The sequence below is a fragment of the Chelonia mydas genome, chromosome 4 (genome assembly GCF_015237465.2).
Source record: "Chelonia mydas isolate rCheMyd1 chromosome 4, rCheMyd1.pri.v2, whole genome shotgun sequence".
NCBI lineage: Eukaryota > Metazoa > Chordata > Testudines > Cheloniidae > Chelonia > Chelonia mydas.
The window spans coordinates 126,066,136-126,087,193 of record NC_057852.1 but is presented as its reverse complement, the minus strand read 5'-3'; the positions used below and the strand labels follow the sequence as shown (position 1 = coordinate 126,087,193).

At 37.7% G+C, this 21,058-nt stretch overlaps 1 protein-coding gene and 2 long non-coding RNA genes across 17 annotated transcripts in view; 1 reads left to right on the top strand and 2 right to left on the bottom strand.

Annotated features, from left to right (window-relative positions):
- Positions 1 to 21,058, bottom strand: part of CTBP1 (C-terminal binding protein 1) — a 408,406-nt gene that overhangs the window by 83,468 nt on the left and 303,880 nt on the right. For 2 of the 15 annotated variants that reach the window (XM_007063701.4, XM_027826158.3), the window contains exon 1: positions 5,762 to 5,977. The exons of 2 other annotated variants lie outside the window; for them this stretch is intronic. Coding sequence is in view for 6 of the 13 variants with exons in the window: in XM_027826158.3 (XP_027681959.1) it covers positions 5,762 to 5,801 (40 nt within the window). In the remaining 7 variants the exon portion in view is untranslated. Of the gene's footprint in view, positions 1 to 4,455; positions 4,542 to 5,761; positions 5,981 to 21,058 lie in introns of those variants that run through there. 11 more of the 15 variants (XM_027826162.3, XM_043544851.1, XM_043544850.1 and 8 more) reach the window with 9 other exon arrangements.
- Positions 1 to 21,058, top strand: part of LOC119566148 — a 75,361-nt gene that overhangs the window by 587 nt on the left and 53,716 nt on the right. The window lies entirely within an intron of this gene.
- LOC119566149 lies at positions 7,370 to 8,615 on the bottom strand. The gene is made up of 2 exons (XR_005225252.2): positions 8,453 to 8,615; positions 7,370 to 7,542 (listed from the first exon to the last, which is right to left on the bottom strand). It is a non-coding gene; the product is annotated as an uncharacterized LOC119566149 (long non-coding RNA).

Genomic DNA, 21,058 nt, shown 5'->3' with positions numbered 1-21,058 from the left:
TACATTATCTTCCCTGCACCCCAGACAGTGTGTGCGGTGGTTACCAGATAGGCCACTGCTTGTTTGTTAAAAGAACGAGGAGTACATGTGGCACCTTAGAGACTAACAAATTTATTTGGGCATAAGCTTTCGTGGGCTAAAACCCACTTCATCAGCGGCATGCAGTGTAAAATACAGTAGGAAGATATATATATTGTGCACAGCCTCTACACAAATGTGCAACGTGGGGAAGAGATTGCAAGCACCCTTGCTCCTTTGTGCCTGCTTCATATGGCTAGGCAGACTAGTGCTTACACTTAGGGAGCCCATGCAGTATTTGCATAACTGTTGATACGAACCTCTTCTAAAGGGGGGCCATGCCTGAGCTGGCCTAATGCAGAGGGTAATGGAAGGTGCACCTCTCTTTAAGACAAGGGCAGAACAGTGACCATGCTCATATGGCAGTGTCCTGAATTAGGCTCAATGCCGCCATGAGCTCCTTCCAGAGTGGTGTACAACCATGCACCACCCCACCACAGGGCCAGATACAAATGCTACAGTTTTCCCAGAATCTGTAAATAAATATTGGGGCTCTTTAGGAAGCCTGTTACTGTACCATCCCACAATAACAAAACCTGTATTGTGAACAGGAACTGCGAATCCTGACTCAGTAAAGCAAGGAATTTTATTTCGTGCATTTCATATTTTCACATCAGAACCAAAACATACAAGATATGAACAAATACTAATAAGTGACTAGTCTCAGAATGAATTCTGCGAGAGGCGCAGGGTCAGAAAGCATGAGCAACCTTCATTCCACACTTATGTAACTTTGCCAAGGGGGAATATAACAAATTTATTTGGGTACCGACAAGGGACACCCAGCCACTGGCCTGTGCATATAGTTATTTTAAAAGAATACAATCCATTCCATAAAATATCTAACACCAAATACAATTACAGAACCACATGACTTAACTTATACTTAAACACTAAAAAAACCCAACCCCCATACCTCATGTATTACAGAAATAAAAGCTTCCTTTGAAAAAATTCAAGTTTAAAACCATTGTAAAGGTCAGTGCTCTCAGCCAATGTTAATCTCAATCTAAATGTTTTTGGTAAAAGAATAAGTACTGAATATTTAATTTGTTTTCTTTAGCTTTCCTCTGTGTCTCATAGTCCTGGCAATCTTGCTTTTTACAAACTTCTGACCTTGATGCCTCACATCATAGTCACCATCTTCCTAGCTAAGGATGACTGGACTTAAGACTCCAAAGTCTATGGAGGAGAGGAGCCACAAGGGAACAAAGTAGATATTTCCATCTCCTTCTGAAGAGGCCTGATTGAGTACCCTTTATTTTATACTTGCTCAAAGCAACAAAATTTTCCTTGTTAAGTATCAGTAATGCGCATCAAAATACGGGAAGTGTTATATACAAAATTAGAAAAACCCAATTATATCTATTAGCCACTATCTGGATAATTGCCAATTGGAATTAGACAGGAAACATGATGGCCACAGGTAAGATACGAAAAATGTTTTTTAAAGGAAACAAACGAGTTTATAGTTTTCGTCATAAATTATTGCTCTATTACAGCAAACAAATTTATGTTTCACACATCAAAAAGTTAAACTTTTTATTTTACATAAATTCTTAGGAAACTGTGGTAGGTTTCTTATAAAAAGAGATTTATATAGATTTTCACTTCTTTACCTTGCTAGTTATCGTATTTCTTTACGAGAACAGTCACTTTTTTTGTAGATGCTGCTTACTGTGGCAAAAACTTCATCACACCTAGGGAAAGGTCTTGATTCACATCCCTTTTTGGTCCAGTGGCACAAAGAGAACTGAATCTGCCCCTCCAGAATACTCCATTTGCAGAGGCTAATTTAACACCTCTACGCAAATTCCCGCCCTGACCAGGATGTATAGGGCAGGCTGGGGCATGAGGGAGTATGGCCAAAGCACAGTTCACTCCAGCTATTCTCCGACAGTGTAATAGCTCATAGAGGACAGTCAGAAGGCAGTGCAAATTATTGGAGCCCTGAGGCTGTTTTAAATTGTGCTGGGGATTGGACAGGCCCCTGGCCAGGACCAGAATTATGGAGGCTCGAAAGTGGTTTAACCAAATTAAGCGAAGTAAAGCAGTACCAAATATTCTGGCCTCCAAACTTTACAAACCCCTAAGCAAACCGTTACACCTAGGGGCTCAGAACAAGCTCCAGCCTCCAACCTGCTCACAGTTTGAGATTTCCTTAGCTTTGCTTTCCATCAGATGCTGTCATCACAATGTTGTACATCACTTAAAGCCAGGAGAAACTCAAATGGTCATGGACTCCTAATCCACTCCCTGTACATTAGTCACTCAAGAGGGTGGGATGAGAATATTTTGGAATGAAAAAAAAATGTAGTTGAAAATATTACTTCTAGAACTTAAAAAAAAAAAAAAAAAAAAACGCAACCCACAAACAATCTATAGTGTCCTAATGTTACTTTAAATTGCGAATTATGTTAGTAGGAGACAGTTTATATTTTTTATGTTTTGGCAATCTGAAAACGGCCTGTTTTATAATATGTAAAGAATTTCTGCTACACATTTCTAGTGGGATTACACACAGAAATCAGCTTAAATTGCCATCTTCGTTTTTGAGTTGGTAAGAGAGGAGGATAATGAAAGTAACCATGAGTTTTTTCCTACCCCTCAATAACGTATGCTCCAGACACCCTCATCTCTACAGTATGAATTTAGTTAATAGACTGGGCCCATGAGTGTATGGTAGGGAGATAAGGAGAAAGAGGTCTGTCCTATAATTTTTATCCTAACCTTACATTTTAGGCCACCTTTTATTCAATGTCACTCCATCCCGACTTTATCATTAAATAAATAATTACAGGGGCCAGGCCGTTAGGCAGCCTTAGATGAAAACGCAATGTTGCTATGGGATTTGAAAGCCTGACACACGCTGTAGCCCAGAGACTATCACCTCATCAATGTTCCCAGCTGGCCCAAGAAGCAAGAGCCCCTAATATTACTCTTGAATCCGGGTCTCTAGTTGTCATCCACCCAGAGTTCCTTACAGAAACACAGCTATTACAAACTAATAGTGGGTAAGAAAGACAAAATGGAAACTAGCAATTGTAGCCCAAAATATTCAGATGACTTTGAATGAACAGGGAATAGTGGTATTTTATAGAAGTAAATTAGAAGAAAGACAGACCAATTCTTGTGTGTCTTTTCTTAAATACAACTGAAGTCAATGTCTTACCATATGCTCACTGGTCATTCAAAATATCTAATTAACAACCTAATAATATTTCATTCCCTTAACAGCCATATAAACACACATTTTAGGAAAACACTGAAGTTTTCCCAAAGGGTACAATCCTGGCTAATTATCTAATTGCTGTAGATGTTCTTAGTTGACAGAGATGGATTGAAACCATGCTTAAGAATGTTGGAATGCATGATACAGTATCCATATGATAACACATTATGGTGGCAGCCTAATTCTAATCTCTTTAATGAGATTTTTGAGCTAAATACTGTGACTGCTGCATTCACATTATAAATAAAACGATAACTCTAAGAAATACAGATTAGTATATTAAAGCATCAGGCATTCTGAATAGGGAGTTGCGACAATTACTCTTTGATGGTGCAAAGACCAAAGTTTTTAAAAAAAGGGTAAAAGTCAAACAAACTGACATACGTAAGGACATTTTTGAATTTAATTTGTCACATTATTAACAAGTCAGATATCATAGCCCATATGGCACGTCACACTCCCTATAAGAAACACATTTGCATGCACACTGAATGTTTGCATACTGCAGTTTTCCCAATCTACATACCACAAGATTGAATTTAAAAATCCACAAAACGAAGTTTATTTCAAAATAGTAGCTTCAGTAACTGAATGATATATTTAGTACTGTAGTTAACTGCAAAGAGGTAGCTCCTGTCTGGATGGCTAAAGTAACAAATTATATAATATTTAGATTATATTTAAAAACATCAAAAATACACTGGTGTAATTTTGTTGCCATAAGGAGGTGGAGGTCAATATAAAGCAATAATATTACAAATAGCAAAATTAGGAGTTGGTGTTACTAATTTTACACAGATAGTATGAGGAGGTTCATGATATGGCACAAATATGCCACTAAACTAGACCAAAAATACAGAACAAGCAGGTATATTGTGAAAACATTCTCTCTACCCGTGTAACTTTCTCCATATTAAGCTTATTTTACTCTACTTTTATTATTTACTAGGTAAGCAAAGGTATTCAGCAGATGCATTTAATGAGCTGATCCTTCCATCTAAAGCAGCAATGATTTATATATGTCTGAGGTTTATTAGTGTTTTCTGGTTCCTTTTCTGCAGGAATATAATAATGAGATTGAAGTATTAAAATACATGGACCTGACTGCTTGCAAAGGGACTAGAATGCTAAATAAACATACTTACATTTTCTGAGATCCAGGGAAAGGAATCTCTGTGATGCATTAGAATCACACACATACATCCCAAATACTGTAATTCGTTTTAATTCACTGAAAAAAAAGTACACATTCACTACAGTCCTATTAAGCCCCATTAATTTAAATGAGGCTAAATGGGTGATTGCCTCACGGCTGTTACACCAAGGACTAAAAGCAAACATTCTTCTTAATAAGGACAAGAGTTGTTAAAATATACACTGAAGTTCAATTATTTAATTTAAGCCACAACAGGTGAAATTTTTTAAAGTACGGCTGGTAATGTCTATTTCACTATCAAGAGTGCAAAGGCAGCCATCTGATTTTAAAAATATTTAAAAAAACCCAAAGACACACAATAGACAATCAAATCTACACAGCAAATGAAGTTATTATTTTGGCTCTATAGCTTTCTCTTTGGGAATCACTCGCTGTTCGATTCTATATTTTGTTGTTGCTGACTGAAGCAGCATATAACAGTTTTCAGATTAACAGAAACATTTTAAGCTGGCAGTTGAGCCAAATACTGTAACATCACCCCATGCGTATGAGCTGTCTTTACCCTCAACAGCAGCAGCAATCCATAAATGCATTTGCTAGCATTTTTTTAAAAAATAGGAACTCAAATTTGTGGAGGAAAGCCTTATCTCACAAATAAATAACCTATCCCCAAACGTAGCAAAGTCATTTCAACATTCAGGCCTTAAACAGTTTTTTTTTTTTATAGTAATAAAATGATTTTAACTTCCTGTTTACTGAAAAATTAGCACAGCTTTTTCTACATGGCATGTTACCTGCCTTTTACTGCAGTTAAAAGCCAAGACACTGTTTAATCCCTGAGGGGGTGTATGGGGAGAAAAAGAATTAAAATCATGGATATAGATTTAAGGCTATTTTAGTGCAGTCTTTTTTTTCTTTAAAAAGGGTGAAATGAATCAACAGCCAAGTTCGAGCCCCTGAACTAGGCTTCACCGAGCCTGCTGTTTCGATTTTTTTATTTTTGTATTTAAATCTCTCTATTCCAGCAGTTACTAGGCAAAGTTGCTCGACAGACAATGCCTGGCCACCCGCACCTCTCATTACAAATAACCTTATATTCGCTAACAAGTCTAGATCAAAAAAAACAAAAACAAAAACCCAAACCACTCTCACACACACAAAGCGAGCAGGCAGCGAAGGGAGGGGGATGGGAGGGGAAGAAGCAGAGCGAGCCTTTATGTCCACACAGACATCGATGTCTCTTTAAAGCAAGCTCACAGAGGAAATCGGAACAAAATAGACAGTGAAATCGTTACCTAGTGGCAAGCCCTTGTTTAGTAAATGAGAACTTCCCATTGAGACAGCTGTCCAGTCTCTCTACAAAGAGAACTTCAGTCCAGTATCACCACACACAAATATCCTAAGCATATGGCGGCTACTTCTATTTTCCCCCGAAGTAACACACAGACACACACAGACTCACACACACACACACACACACAGCCCCAGCGCCGCTGTCTCTGAAAGTGGGAGAGGCGCTGCAGGCGGAGCTTAGGTCAGACGAAGCTAATCTCTTGTTTCCAAGCTCGGAAGCGCAATCAAAAGGAAACGGACGGGAGGCAGAAAGCAAAAATAGCTCAGGGCTGCGGCCCCTCTGTCAATTTCAAAACAAAAGCAATTGGGGAACACGTTTTTCACAGTTGCTTATTAGCAACAGAAAGGGGGGGGGGGGAACACACACGCATTGGGAAACTGGAATTACTTTTATAGCTCAGTAAAACGGAGTTATTTAGATATATTTTAGCAGCTGAGCTGTTTGAAAAGTTTCACAGTGTAACTATATGATGTGTTTTCTCTTTAAACCAGGGGTTCTCAAACTGTGGGTCGGGACCCCGCAGGAGGTCGCAAGGTTATTACATGGAGGGGTCCCGAGCTGTCAGCCTCCACCCCAAACCCTGCTTTGCCTCCTGCATTTATAATGGTGTTAAATATATTTTAAAGCGTTTTTAATTTACAAAGGGGGTCACACTCAGACACTTCCTATGTGAAAGGGGTCACCAGCACAAAAGTTTGAGAACCACTGCTTTAGACCCACAGAACAAATTCTGATTAATGCCTTTTTATATTCTTGTATTTTATTATGCAATTTGGTTGAGGATTTCCTCCCACCCCTATACATGAAGGACAATTTTTAAAATAAATAATTTCTTATTTTCTAAGGGCCCCACACTAATGGCAAATAAGAAAAAATGTATCTTAGTTTATAGACCCCTTTCAGTGGCTCAGACTGTAAATAATTAGGGCCCAATTCTGCTTTCAATTACCTTGGGTGACGTCGACTGACTGAAATGGGAATCCACCAGTCTAAGTGAGGGCAGAATTAGAACAAAAGGTATCTTATGAGCCAAATCCTGCCATTCTTCACTATCAAGCATATTCCACTAATTCTAAAATGCCCACCTGATCACTGTGCTTTGTATGTCCCACCTCTGTGTCTGGTCCCGGGTCTGTTATAGCTGTCATCTGGAGATCCTGGCTCTTCAGACCAAGCTTTATGAATTTATTTTCATGCTGCCCTGGTGAGATGACGGGCTATTGTCCCCATTTTACAGATGGGGAAGTGAGGCACAGAGAGATTAAAGTAAAAAGTATCCACTAACTTTAGTGCTCAATTTGAGACACCTGGCACCTCATTTTTCATGGTACTTAGCTTTATATAGCACTTTATATAGCTCCCACCGAGTGCTCAGCCCTTCTGCAAATCGGACCCCAGGGTCTTAAATCAGATATCCAGAAAATTAAGAACACACGATTAGTGACTACCTGTGAAAAGTTTGATTTAAGTAATCTGAGTGGTATCATATGGGAAATCTGTGGCAAAGGCATGGATAGAATCCCAATTCTCTAAAGCAGCATTCAACTACCTTGATCATGAGACCACCCTTCATTTTTCTGCAGTCCCCTGCCTTCATTCACCACACACCTTCCAGCTTCCACAACAAATGAGGCACGGGTTGACAGGCAACAGTGTCCTTTGCTATACAACACTGATTCAATCCAAGAGCAGGAGCTTCCTGAGAAATGAATGAGACGGGTCCTGTGGAAAAAAATACTATGTGATCCTGTAATTAAAGACTTTATTATAATGCATACATACATGGGGCTGAATTAAGGCTGCACCGAATTTATCTGTTAAAATCTAAGAGGACACTACTGATCATGTATGTAGTGCTGACACAAAGTATGATCATGTATGTAGTGCCATCCCACCTGCCAAATTTCCTGCTACATAGCTTTCCAAATAAAAAGTTGTCGGAATTTTTTAACATTGGCAAAACAGAGAAACATTTTCCCTTACTCTTGTTCTCAGAAATGGCTGAACCATTTTCGCTGATTTTTTTTCTTTCAAAAATGCCTGAGGCAGACACCCAGCATGTAAAATTTCAGCCCAAATGGTTAAAGTTTGCCAAAGTTGTAAGCAACTGAAAACAGGATGTTATAATGAGAAGTGTCCGGGGACCTTAATAACAACAAGTGGTGCTACCAGCCCTGACTTCAATATTAATAATGATGATGACAGAAGTTACTGGGGGCTATGCAGAGGCACAGGGCTTCTGGAAAGATTCTGGAGGCTGCACATCTTGGAAGAGTCAAATGCATTACCCCTGATGAAATAATCAAGCAGAAACTTTAGTAACTGGAACTTGCAGAATTCCAGTTCTCAAATCAGGAAAAAACCCGCACACCTGATGAATTTAACTAGTGCCCTATACATCACATTACATCTATTACAACAACATAAAATTATGGAACATTTTCTCCAATATTTTGGGTCATAAATTAATCTACTGTATAAATTAGACAACGTTTTTTCTATTTTAAATTTTCTTCCATTGTTAATTAAGTATTAAAGTTTCAAAAAAAATGTAAAGGACTCCACTAATTTGCAGATACAATAATAAACTCAAAATTAAAACTGTCCAAAATATTCATCATGTCTTCCTTACCAGAAAGTTGCAATCAGGCAGAATTCATAATTAAAATATACCTAAGCAAGGAAAATGTTACCAATTAAATATTATTTTCTTCATCAAACAAGCTTAGGAGGAGGATGGAAAACTAAAGATTTTGTAAAGATCTACTGCCTGGCTGGGTCAGCTGACTTGCATAATGCAGTACACACTAAACTGTATGTGGAAGGGCTCTATGAAGAATATAATTAACTCGCATAATGGCCGTGCGCTTGCAGGCCTAATCATTTACTTGGACCGGAGCTGTAACCATGGATTTATATTCATAAATAGCTACTACCTTTTCTGGAATTCTTTTCTTTTTCTGCATACAAGTCAGAGAGTAGAATCTATTATTTTAATCATTTTACAAACTTTAATTACACTATCAATGTAGCTCAGATTTCAAAATGCTAAATGTTTCAGCCAAGAACCAATGCTAGAAATGGAAAGATTTTCTTTTTAACAGAAAAGTCTGACAAATGAAAAGTGACCACGGTATCGTTTTCCAAAAATAAACCACCAGGTTTTTATTTGCAGTACATAGCACTGTAAACAAGCTTGAGAAACCAGTTTCTGGAGTACTGTATTTTTCTTTCCCCCTGACAAGTGTGCATGCACACACAAAAAACAGGTTGCAGATTTTACCAACTTAAAGTAACAATCTACATTTTAAGGGTAGGGAAAGGAAGAGGAAAATGTGTCAGCATTTGATTGGATTAAAATATAACTTTACTTCTAGTACGTGTATGTGTGTCTGTACAGACACACACTTGCAATTTAGGGTCTGATCCTGCTCCGACTGAAGTCTATGGCCAAGCTTCCATTGGCTTCAATGGAAGCAGGATCAGGCCATTAATTATCCAGGAACGTTCAACTCAGATCCAGCCTCTGGGTTTCAGTGAGGAAAATCCATTCATTACAAGGAAGTGAGTTTGCTGTACATTTATCTCTGCCTGCTGTGTTATTCCATGTCAGCTGAATTAATCAAAGTTACTCCATCTCCTCCTATGCGATTTAATACTTTTCTGGGATGATCATTATGATATCATTACTGCATCTTTAAACCTTAGGCTCCTGTGTGATTTAAAAATGCTACTGGGAAGGTGATAGACAAGATTACAGCCTTTTGTGACCACCTTCAATGCTTTGGAATGGTTTCATTGCACTGAGATGCCATGGTAATAGGTATATCAAAAGTACCTAACACAAATAATCAGAAGTACCTATTAGATAGTTGTCATAGTAATTTATTGTACTTTGGTAATAATAACACAGCAAACCTGATGTCCAGATCATACTCCTACACACTCGGGGGGCTGGAAATTTTGTGTGGTTCCTTCCACAGAATTTCCTCTGTATTCTTTTGTCCCCATGGGAAAAAAGTGGGGGTCCAGCCTCCAAATGCTTTGGATCTCAGGAAACTGCTGGGAGCACAAGTGAAGCACTTAGGCTTCCATAGCAGGCCCAACTCCCTGGCCGTTTGGCTCTGCCCAGACCCTGCCAGGTGACTCCTGTCTCAGGGCATTCTCCAGTAAGGAGGAGAGCTCTACTAACTTTCCTCCTGCAGCACTGGGGGCCAGTGAGAGCTGGGCAGAAATGGCTAAAATGCATTCTCCCAATCCCAGCTACGTCCCATTTGTCTATCAGTAGGGCACAATCTGGGCCTGAGTTATTCATGTGGGGCTTAAAAATATATTTCTAGTGGTTAGTTGTTTTATTGACATTTGTGCATGTTAATAAATGGCAGAATAATGAAAATACTGAAGCAAATATATATCAATTTACAGATATAATAAATTGCAACATAAAGATAATATATATTATTGTTGCATCACTAAAATTACAGCATGATTAATTAAGTATTATGCAACAATACAAGCAGGCATTGCCAGACAGGTGTATTTATCTGTTACAGGAGTCTCTATGATTGCCAATATGGGTATGAAGATAACGTGAGGAATAATTAATAGCACAATCAACATCAGAAGTAGAATTAGAATTCAATAATATTTTTACTAGGGAAACATGAGAAACAGATACAGTCAAGACCATTTTCTCAGTGGGGTTGCACAACTGGGCAAACGTTGTTCGAAAGTGGAACTGTTGTTTCAGGGAGGGGAGCGTGGTACAAAATATTATGACAAGGGGAGTGCTCTAAGTGAGGATAAGTTGGCATGAGGAACAGATGGAGTATTCAATAACAGGAGGTTATTAATACTACAGTTTGGTATTCTCTACACTACCTCACGAAGGAACTCATATGCTTGCTCTTTTCTTCTTGTTTGTAGGCAGGCTAGCAAATAATATGGATTGTAAGTAATGCTGTAATTTTTTCCACAGAAAAAGTTGCCTTTTTATTTCATGGAGGAAAATTTCATATTTCACAGGAAAACACCGAGGACCAGATCCTCCGTTGGTGTAAATCAGCATAATTCCATTGGTTTCAATAGAGCTATGCTGAGTTAAACCTTTTGCGGAACCTAAATGTTGTAGACACATTTTAATGACCAGTATCAAATAAAGAATAATGTACTAGAAAAGCATCATGATCTACCTGAAAAGAGAAACAAAGACACCTCATTCACCTTTTAAGTTATTAGAGCTTTACTTTATTAATAATCATGTTTTTTCTGAGGACTTGTGGGGAGGGAGGGTCAGATTCTTTTTTTCCCCCTTTCTTTCTCCGGTTTGTTTGCTCTTTTGCAGCTGAAACAAGAAGCCAGTGTTTTCTTTTCTCTTCTCTCTTATACTGTTCTCAGTGGTCTGGTTGTAGGCTCCCTATGAGCGAAACCAGGAGCAGACCAGCTGACTCCAACCCAGGCTCCACATCTCCTACCTTGTATACGCTCACTGATCCTTCAATCACAGCCGCATCTCTCAGACTATAATCTGCACATGCCCCGTATATGAGAAATGTCCACAAAATTTAACATTTTCTGTGAAATCTTTGATGATTATAGAAATAGTATTTTGCAGTAGTGAATTCTGATATGGTAGTCCAATGGCATTTATTCAATGGTAGCGCTATTTAACAACATATTTAACTATATTTCAATACTGGGAGGTGTTGGATTTTCCAGGTCACCAAAATCAGTTTCTTTGCTTCTTAAGAGTCAGCTTTTTTTGCACAGTGAGTGCATATGCTGTAGCGGGATAATATATTGTTTAAGAGAAGTATATCTGTTAAGAGTTGTATGTTTCAATTATGCACCAGACATTCGCAGGAATAGACCTAATCACAAGGGCATGACCTTGGGGCATTCACAAATTAGAATGCACAAATGTGCTTTCGCAGAAGGTAGCTGAATGAGGAAGTTTTATGTATTGGATTTTAGCAGTGATCCAACATATTCTGTGATTAATTTTAATGTGAAGAATGGGGTTCTATAGTGTTCTTAGTTTTTGTGATGGGATTTATTTAGGGTGACCAGACAGCAAGTGTGAAAAATCGGGACAGGGGGTGGGGGCGGGGAATAGGAGTCTATATAAGAAAAAGACCCCAAAATCAGGACTGTCCCTGTAAAATCGGGACATCTGGTCACCCTAGATTTATTTCAGATATTCCTGCCCCATGTTGAACTAACGTGCAAACTTTCCTTATTCTATTGTGAGTATCAGTGCTGGGTATTTCACACAGGCCTCACTTTGCCTCACTAGAAAACTTGCACTGTTCAGACGAATTTTAATGTTTCAGTCATTTTAAGACTGTCACAAAATTTTGAAATCATGAAATTTACAATTAACATTTCAATTAAATATCATAACTTTTATGGGTACTAAATCATGACAATACCATGGGGATATCTCATATGCACTTCCTCCAGAAACAGAACGCTGTTGGGTAAAGCAGGGATCAAATGTAGACTTGTAAACAAACTAAACTAAACTAAACTAAAAGGTTTGAAAACATAATATTAATAGAAATTATTTAATGAGATTTTTAAAAATTATTTCAAGCAATTTTTATGATTCAAGCATTTCCCTAACAGTATTAATCTCAACATTGGAAAAACTGTCCTAATGCATAAAATCAGAAAGTAAAATAGGTTATTAATAAAAGTAAAACTGATTGGTCTATTTTCATTGGTCAAGCTGAGTGAAATGCAAAAAAGTAAGGTAACAGTATAAATGGTGAAAGTTAAAAATATAATTTCAATAATCAAAGATACTATATGCAATACAAATAGGACAATTTTTTAAACCTGTATGATTTTAATATGGCCATGTACTAAAAATTACACCCCGCCTCCCCACCAAAAAAAGCCAAAACCCTATTTTCTTCAGATTCCTTGATCTCTAACCTAACCCAATGGAATTTAATGGTTTTCAAGACCTTTCTTACAACACCAATAGGAAATTAGAAGCTGTCCCATGTAGATAATATGTGCTAACTCTAGTGACATCTAAAGAATAGAGGACAACTTCCTTTGAGAGGGAGAGTTTCTAACAGAAGGAAATTAAGATTTTCTTGTTAACATGAAAGGGGAAGACCATTTGCGGAAGCAATTCTGGAATGGTTCTGAGGATGAATTTGTAAGGGAAAAAAATGGAGGAAGAATAAATTACGTAAGAAGGCCATTGACTCTTAAAAAGAGGTGTTGGCAATAAGAAAAGTCAATTTAGGGGTCAGATAATATAGAGGGACCTTGGCTAACTATAGAAGGGGAGGCTCAATGAATTCTCAGAAACAGATTAAAATTCCATTTGATGAAGATGAAGTTCAGTTGTCTTAATTTAGTGTTAGCAAATCATCCAGGTAATGGAAATTGTGGATTCACTCCCTTCTCAAAGATGCAACGAATATGGCCAAGATCAGTAAATACTCTGGGGACTCTTCTGGAAATATGAATTGCCAGTAAAGAACTGGAAATGCCTGTGATGTGCTGGATGAATGAAGAAATGGAGTTATGTTTCCTTTAAACCAATAATCACAAAAGACTGTGATGTGAAATTAAGTGCATTGCTAGATTAAGGGTCTCCAACCTCGATCTTGCCCTCTTCATAAATAAGTTAAAAACACAGGGTCAGGATGGGATTAAATCATCCACATTTATTGATTACCATGGAGTAAAAGGAATCAATTCACTGAGTAAACTCACCCAAGGGTACAGAGTATATAGCTCCAATCAAAAGGAGTTTGTGAACTAGCTCCAACAAGGCTTGTGTTCTGGTTGATGAAGAAGAGAAGACATGGCTGAGGGGGAGAAGAAAACTATAGAGAACCATGACTGGACGACATCCATGGCTCATCTGTTCATAGTGGAACAAGTCCAGACCTGAAGATACAATTACAGCCTGCCCCAGATGAGTGAGTCCCTTCTGGACCGGCAAATCTTCTTTGGGACTTGGTATTATTTGAGGCAGAGAAGAAATAGCATTTTCAACTGTACCTATGTCCAGAACTGAAGCACCCTTGGGAATTTAAAGAGTTAAAGGTATTTGTAGCCTAGTGCTATCCCTGGAAGGTTTGTATCTCTGAGAGAACCAATTTTTACCCCTCTGCTGACAGAGAAACTGGAGCTTGTTCAAATCTCTATGAGTTGCAGAGACAGCAGACTGAGGCTGTTGGTGCCAGCAAAGCCCTTAAAGAAACAGGATTAGGCATTAAAAGGAAAAAAAATGCCTAGGATGAGCCCACAGTCATGTGGGTCTGACTGCCAATCCAGATGTCCAGTCCAAGACTGAAAACTCACATTAGAAAATTCTGTTACATATAATGAAAGAAAAGGATACTTTAACAAAATGAATTGCCACTACATTTACTTCCATAGAGCAAGATTCTGGCATGCTAGCACTGAACAGTAGTTTACTTCTCATATATGACATCAGTGGGATTATTCAGCATAAGTATGGTTGACAGATCCAGTCCCACACTGATCTGTTTTCAATGTGTGATTTCTTTTTAAAATGACAACAGTGTAAAACAGATGTTCTTTGTTATGATGTACTCCATATACGCAGAAATAGCGAGTAAAATGACATAAAGGCACAATGAAAAATTGAACCCATTTGAAGGGACTAAAAAAATCCAGAAGGTTTGTAACGGCTCAAACAACTCTAGAACCTCTACCTCTTTGAATTCAGTTCAGTTTGGTAGTAGCAGAAGGAGTTACTATCAAATGGCTGTTCAGGGGCCTATGTGGAATGAGTAAGTGGCCTCAAGGAAGTTCCCATTGGGGTGTGTCTACAACTTTGTTGGTAGTCTCAGCAGAAGCTGAGGACTCAGGGGACCCGGAGGACGAAATTTAGAATTATGTAAGTGGTGCAACTTAGTTTTTCTTATACTAACTTAGACTTAGGCCTACTTATGTCCACTAATACTCTTAAAGTTTAGTGTGACCAAATTCATATGCCAAGGAGCCAGAAGAAGGTAAAAGTTATAGCAGACTATGAAATATATCCAACTGAAACTTCAGTTTGACTTTGAGAAGGCAGAATATAACTCTCCAATATGGAATATACATATATATGATACTGGTGTAAGTCCTCTACCCTGGTGAAAAGTATTTGGGATTCTTGCTGACCACATATAATCAAAATCTTGATTTTTCATCTTCCCTGGAAAATAGCTTCTCCAACAAAACAGTGCCCTTTTGACCAACAGCATTTCCAGCAATACAGTACTAACACTAAGTGGCTGCCAGCTATTGAATCACCACACTACTTCCTGAAACACCCTGGGTTTTCTTTGGCATTCTCCTTTTGAAGCACTGACTGATCAAGTCCAACCCAAAACTGAAATAATGATTAGATCACAACCTAAATCTGTATGGATGCAGAATACTGTCTGTGACTTTGCAGCTACCGTTATTAACTCAGATATTACAGTAGACATAGCATATGTATTTGCAGATAAAGTATATATTTGACAGAGTGACATCAGTGTGTTTTGGTTATTTAAAATGACAATAAAACCCATCCAGAGATAATTACATAATTATTTCAAGTACTGTATTTAGTGCGCTACAGTAGAAATGAGTACTGAAATCTGATAGCACAGAAGTGTTTTACTAATTCATATAATTTTTCCTTGCCTCTTTTAAAAAACTATTCATAGATTATTATACACAAGAGCGAACATAATTTATGATAAATAAGAGAATTCTGAATCGCCCACTCCCCTGGGCCTAAATAAATAAATAAATAAATAAATAGAAAAACCACACGGAGGCAAAAATAATAGCAAAAAAGCGGAATATGATAAAAGTCCAGTCTACAGTTATAACAGATGAGGAGGTTTAATATTTCATAGATATGCATACACACCTACTATTGTCTATATACACACACATATTACATAGTGTGTGTATTCATATACCAGCATAACATATAAATATACAAGATTATACACACATACACACACACTCCTCGCTCCGCCCCGAGGTATTCATTTAGCCAGTAGTCAGGCATTCCAACAGAAGATATTTTCATGGGGAGTCTATCTTTCCTTTCCTTTCTTTTTTAAAAACAGGAAAAAATGAAAGTAGAATCTTGTGTGACTTTTTACCCACTCATCCCGCCCCCCGGCTGCAGCCTTGATTGCTGAAAAGGAAGCTAAGAGAAATGCTTACTGCTATGCAATACCACTAAGAAACAATTACAAACTAAAAGAAAATCAGTGTATACAATCATTTAAAGATGGTACTGTAACTCTGTGTCCTCCATGTATATTGAAAATATTAGCTCTGAATTTTTGAATAATGTAATGAAAGAACTAAATCGGCTGCTATCCTACACAGCCCTACAAACACAAGGCTTGAACTTGCCATTCTTACTTAGGTCGAGTAATGTCTTATTATGAAAGCAGTTCCACTGCAATCCGTGATCACTGATACCAATTTGTTTACTAGTAGTATTTATTGCCAAATACTCTATAGTACTTTGCATTAGACAATAACTCAGTGCATGAAGCGTTATCACTGCAGTATGTTAAGAGTAAGTAACACTTTTTTATCTTAACTTTATTACTGGATAAACTCTGTAAGGGCCTGTCTTCACAAAGCAAAGAAACAGCTGCAGGGATACCGATTTCATGAAGTGATTTGCTGAGTGGCTGTCCTTGCAGTCGTTTAGCTCATCTACACAGCAATGACAATTAGACAGAACTGTTTTGTTGCATTCACAGGCAGCGTACCTTATAATCACTCTTGTACAAGTGGCTTCTGGACTTGTGAAACCGCTGTCTCATAAAGCCCAGTACCATTGGTGGTAACAGCAAATTTGGAGCAATTTTCAAAAATTAGGCACTGCAGTGTGGGGTGGATTTTGAAGAGTTTGTGGAGCTGGAGCAACACTTGTGGTTTCCTATATACACTGGGGGGGAAAAAAACACTAGAGAGTGCACTATTCAGCAAGACGTAGGCTAAAAACTCGATTCCAGGTGTTGCAAAACTAACACCAAAATGCAAAATGCCTGAAACAACTATTGTTTGTGGATGCAAGGTTTTAATACATGTGTTGCAAGGTGAAAGTGTTCCAAACAATGGTTTCTTATAACATTTTTCAGCTTAGTGTAGAGAGCTCTCAATAGAAAATTTTAATACTAGAGTTGAAATCTAGTATTCGAAACATACCAAATGTCTGGCCTGCTGTAAACAAAAAGCTGTAAAATAAATATCAAAAATATTAATATGCCCTTTAAAATTAATGTAAAATCAAGGAATGGTCTTAGCTTCTAAATACAGGTGTAATGATTGAACCATGCTATTTATCTTCCCGCTTACATTTTCTTCATTTACTTCATCACTATAGACCTGATTTATTTTAATATACATGCTGTAGAAAGCAATACAGTATATATTACTTTCTGCTTGATCATTATAGGGGTGTATTCATGTGAAATGTTGCATGCCAGGTTACAAATATACATTATTAAAACAATTAGTATCAGCCACTAATGCCACTAACACACTAGTGAGTAAGTCAGTCCAGTATTTGAAAGATTTTAATTTAACAACCTGTTCTATAGAACATCTTAGAGCTCAATAGCTTTTACCTCTGATACCATTCCTTTCCTACCCCAAATTCTGAGGTGCTATCCTGGCCCTATGTACTTCTCAGTCCAGAAGCGCTGAATGCCTATTGATTTGGGAATCACTCTGTTAATTTGTATTAGTTTGTACACAAAACTGTAAATGCTTGTAAAGCACGATGGGAGCAGCAAAGTTCAGGCAACCAGACGTGCATGCATAAAAAGGAAATACTAGTTTGTCTTTGGGAACAGGTTTATAATGTTTTTAATTCAAATGATTTGATATGCATGTCACACATTGTGACTAATACAAGGTACCTTACAGATATAATGGTTAACTTATATATAAGTGTAACGTAGACGCATTTTTGGTAGACAATATAATCTACTGAATCATAATAATAAATAAATGTATGTAACTAACATATACATGACTACATTAGCTCTTTCTGCAATGCAGTAGGAGACCTGGAAACAAGAGAGAACAGTTTGAATATGCTTGTACTGTGCTGATCTTTAACTAAAGTGGCTTCTGAGACCCATGACCCAGAAAGGTTAAAGTTTATGTCTTTCCCAGAGGCTGCACCTACATGATTAACATTACAGAGCAACCTACATCAGAAAGAATTATAACAAGAGAAGACTAAGCAATAATTCATGGAGATAATAAATGGTTTGTATAAGAAAAAAAACTATTCAGTTCAAATAGAGTAGTTTGATCAATTTACCTTTTATGTTTGCTCCAAAACTCCCTTCTCAATTTTTTTAGTGGTTTGAGAAGAAAAAGGAGGATTTGTGTGTGTGTGCACGCGCGCACACACACTCTTTTAAAATCAAAACCAGAGCCAAGGACTTTCAATCTAGTCCTGAACCTCTCCTGAAAAGAGATTTCCAATTGTGCTGAAATCTGTGGAGGTTTTGTGATGTGGACAGATGTCTACCAGGCACTAGGTTGAGGTCATCTAACTCATCTCATTTATGACCCAAGTCTGATTTGAGTCTAGTCTCCAGACTCTAAAGGTCTGGGCAATTACCCTCTGCATCACCTACCTCCTTAATTTCTTTCTCTTTAAAAAAAATGGAAAGGGGAAAAATACAAGTCAATCATTTGCTTCACACAAAATTACCTGGAATGTTTTCCTAATCAACACACACTTCTGCAACACACAGATGACATGATGCTCATAGAACAGAGATATTTTTGGTGATTCATCAGAATTATTTCTCACAATATATTCTCTGGGCTTTCCATGTAATCTGACACTTAAAAGGTAATTGTCTATTATTTCCCAAACATCTAGCCAAAAAGATACCAAGTATTCATACATAAAACACATTCCGAAAGCAATTTTACTATATTAATTGAATTGAATTGCTGTAAGTTTTATATATTTATATAAACCATATTCTCAATAAATATTTTTCAACTACTTATTTCTTTAAACATTCAAAGTCAGATGCCATTCTGATCTGATATCATTTATACTGCTAGAGGAAAAGATAAAATTGGGTCTAGCAAAGCTGGAGGCAAAATACTGCAATGGATGACAAATATTCCTGGTGTATACATCAGTGGAACAACTGACTCCTAAGGGCACTGACTACACACTGCTGGGCACAGAATGGATTCAGAGGAGACTCCATATTCCTTTGTTAGAATCACTACATGTAAGATCTGCAACATTCAACCAGCACATTTTACAACCATAGCTATCTGCCCTATTCTCCCTTCACCGCACACCTCGCCCAAATAAAACCTGCCAAAGACGCATGAGTGAAATGTTTGCACAATGTGGCTCTATTTTTTAAAAATAGCAGTTTTAAGCTGCTGTATTGATTCTGAATACTAAATTTTCTGAATCTTTTCCCTTTTGGTGTGCTGCAGGGTAGTCTAAATTTCTACATCTAATCTCCATCCATTGTTTTGATCGCCAATGTTTCCTTTCAGTTCTAAAAAAAAAGGTTTTGGACAGGAGCATTAGTAGCTTCCATTTGCCCTGTGGAAAATCAGGAAAATATGTCACTGTGCATTATTGTATTGTCTTCATAGATCAAGATTTCTCTTAGTACTTTTAAAATTCCACTAACGGGAACAATTGCTTTGAGCATTTGCTACTTTGCCTGGTAAACTGTAATCATGTAGGACACTAGAATGAACTAATATTAACATGCTGTATTTCACATTGGTTTTTTTCCTTACTACGACCGGCGAAAGAAACGCACTGAACAATTTTTAAAAACAAAATTACATATTACACACAGCATATAGATAACACTAGAGGGAACTGTAAGATGTAAGGGTATGCAAGCATCAAGGGATTTATTTATCATCAAGGTAACTACAAAAAGGAATTACAAGTGGATTGTGATATCTGAAGTCTAAGATAGAGCTTTAGATTACAGTTCTCCTGCACTGTATTCTTACACACTGAATAAGAGTAAACTACAATTCCATATTCTGTTTACTGTATATACACTTGTTTATTTCCAGTGTAGAAGGACTGCTTTATGCCGAAAATGAGAAAAATCACAATTTAGGATTTTTTTTTGAGAGAGAGAGAGAGTTCACACCAAACACCGCCAGATAGAATTAGGAATAAACTTTCTGTATGGGCAGGTTAGTCCATAAGTGCCCACTAAACTCTTTCTTGAACCTGTCCTGCAAAAGATATTAGATTAGATTCATAGATATTTAGGTCAGAAGGGACCATTATCATCATCTAGTCTGACCTCCTGTACAACGCAGGCCACAGAATCTCTGAAATATCTGATACTGGTCAGCATCAAAGGCTACTGGCATGGATGGGCCACTGGTCAGATTTGGTGTGCAAACTCCTCGTTCCTAAATTCCTTCCTTCGTAGATAGATGAAATGTAGAAGTTTTTCAGTTGCACTGTGAGTTCTGGTTCTGCAGGTGTCCAAACAAACTCAAGTATCTTGGTATTTATTTCAAGGACTTTTATTGCTTCAGGGAACCACTTACCGAGGTCAAAGTAATCCGAATACTGGTATTTGGTATTCCAAAGTAGTCAAATCTGGAAATTATCAATGAATTGATCACCATGGCCTGGTCTGCATGCTGATGAGCCTCAGGTGGAAGTTCTGGTACCCATTTCTTATGGGTATGTAGAAGATGTGATGAATCCAGAAGGAATTTAGAGATACATACCATATTGCAATTTGGGGCACAGATGGTTTCAGTTGAGGGTGAGGATATGCTGTTGGTTAATTCTTCAAATGCCAATATCATTGTCCTTTTGCTTGGGTTTAGCTCCTCCATCTTTCCTTCATCCAAATTATCCTCTTACTTACGCACTGGTAAACACCTGGGAGAGTGTGCAGCTTTTATTGGATGTTTAGAGCTAGGTATTTTCCATCCATTTCTGGCATTTAATTTCTGACATTGAAGTTAATGACATCTCTGGATCTCCTCCTCTGGACTGAAAATGGTCTTGTAAGTCAAGGATCAGGCCCTCTGTTTCTTCCTACTATTCTTGGTTTTTTGCCACTTCATAACCTCTAAAAAGACCCCACATTTAGCACATCATGTCCCATCTCTCAACCTCCTACAAAAACATTCCTTTCATGAATCCTTCTTATGTTGAACTCAGCTCCAAAACAGCCTCACC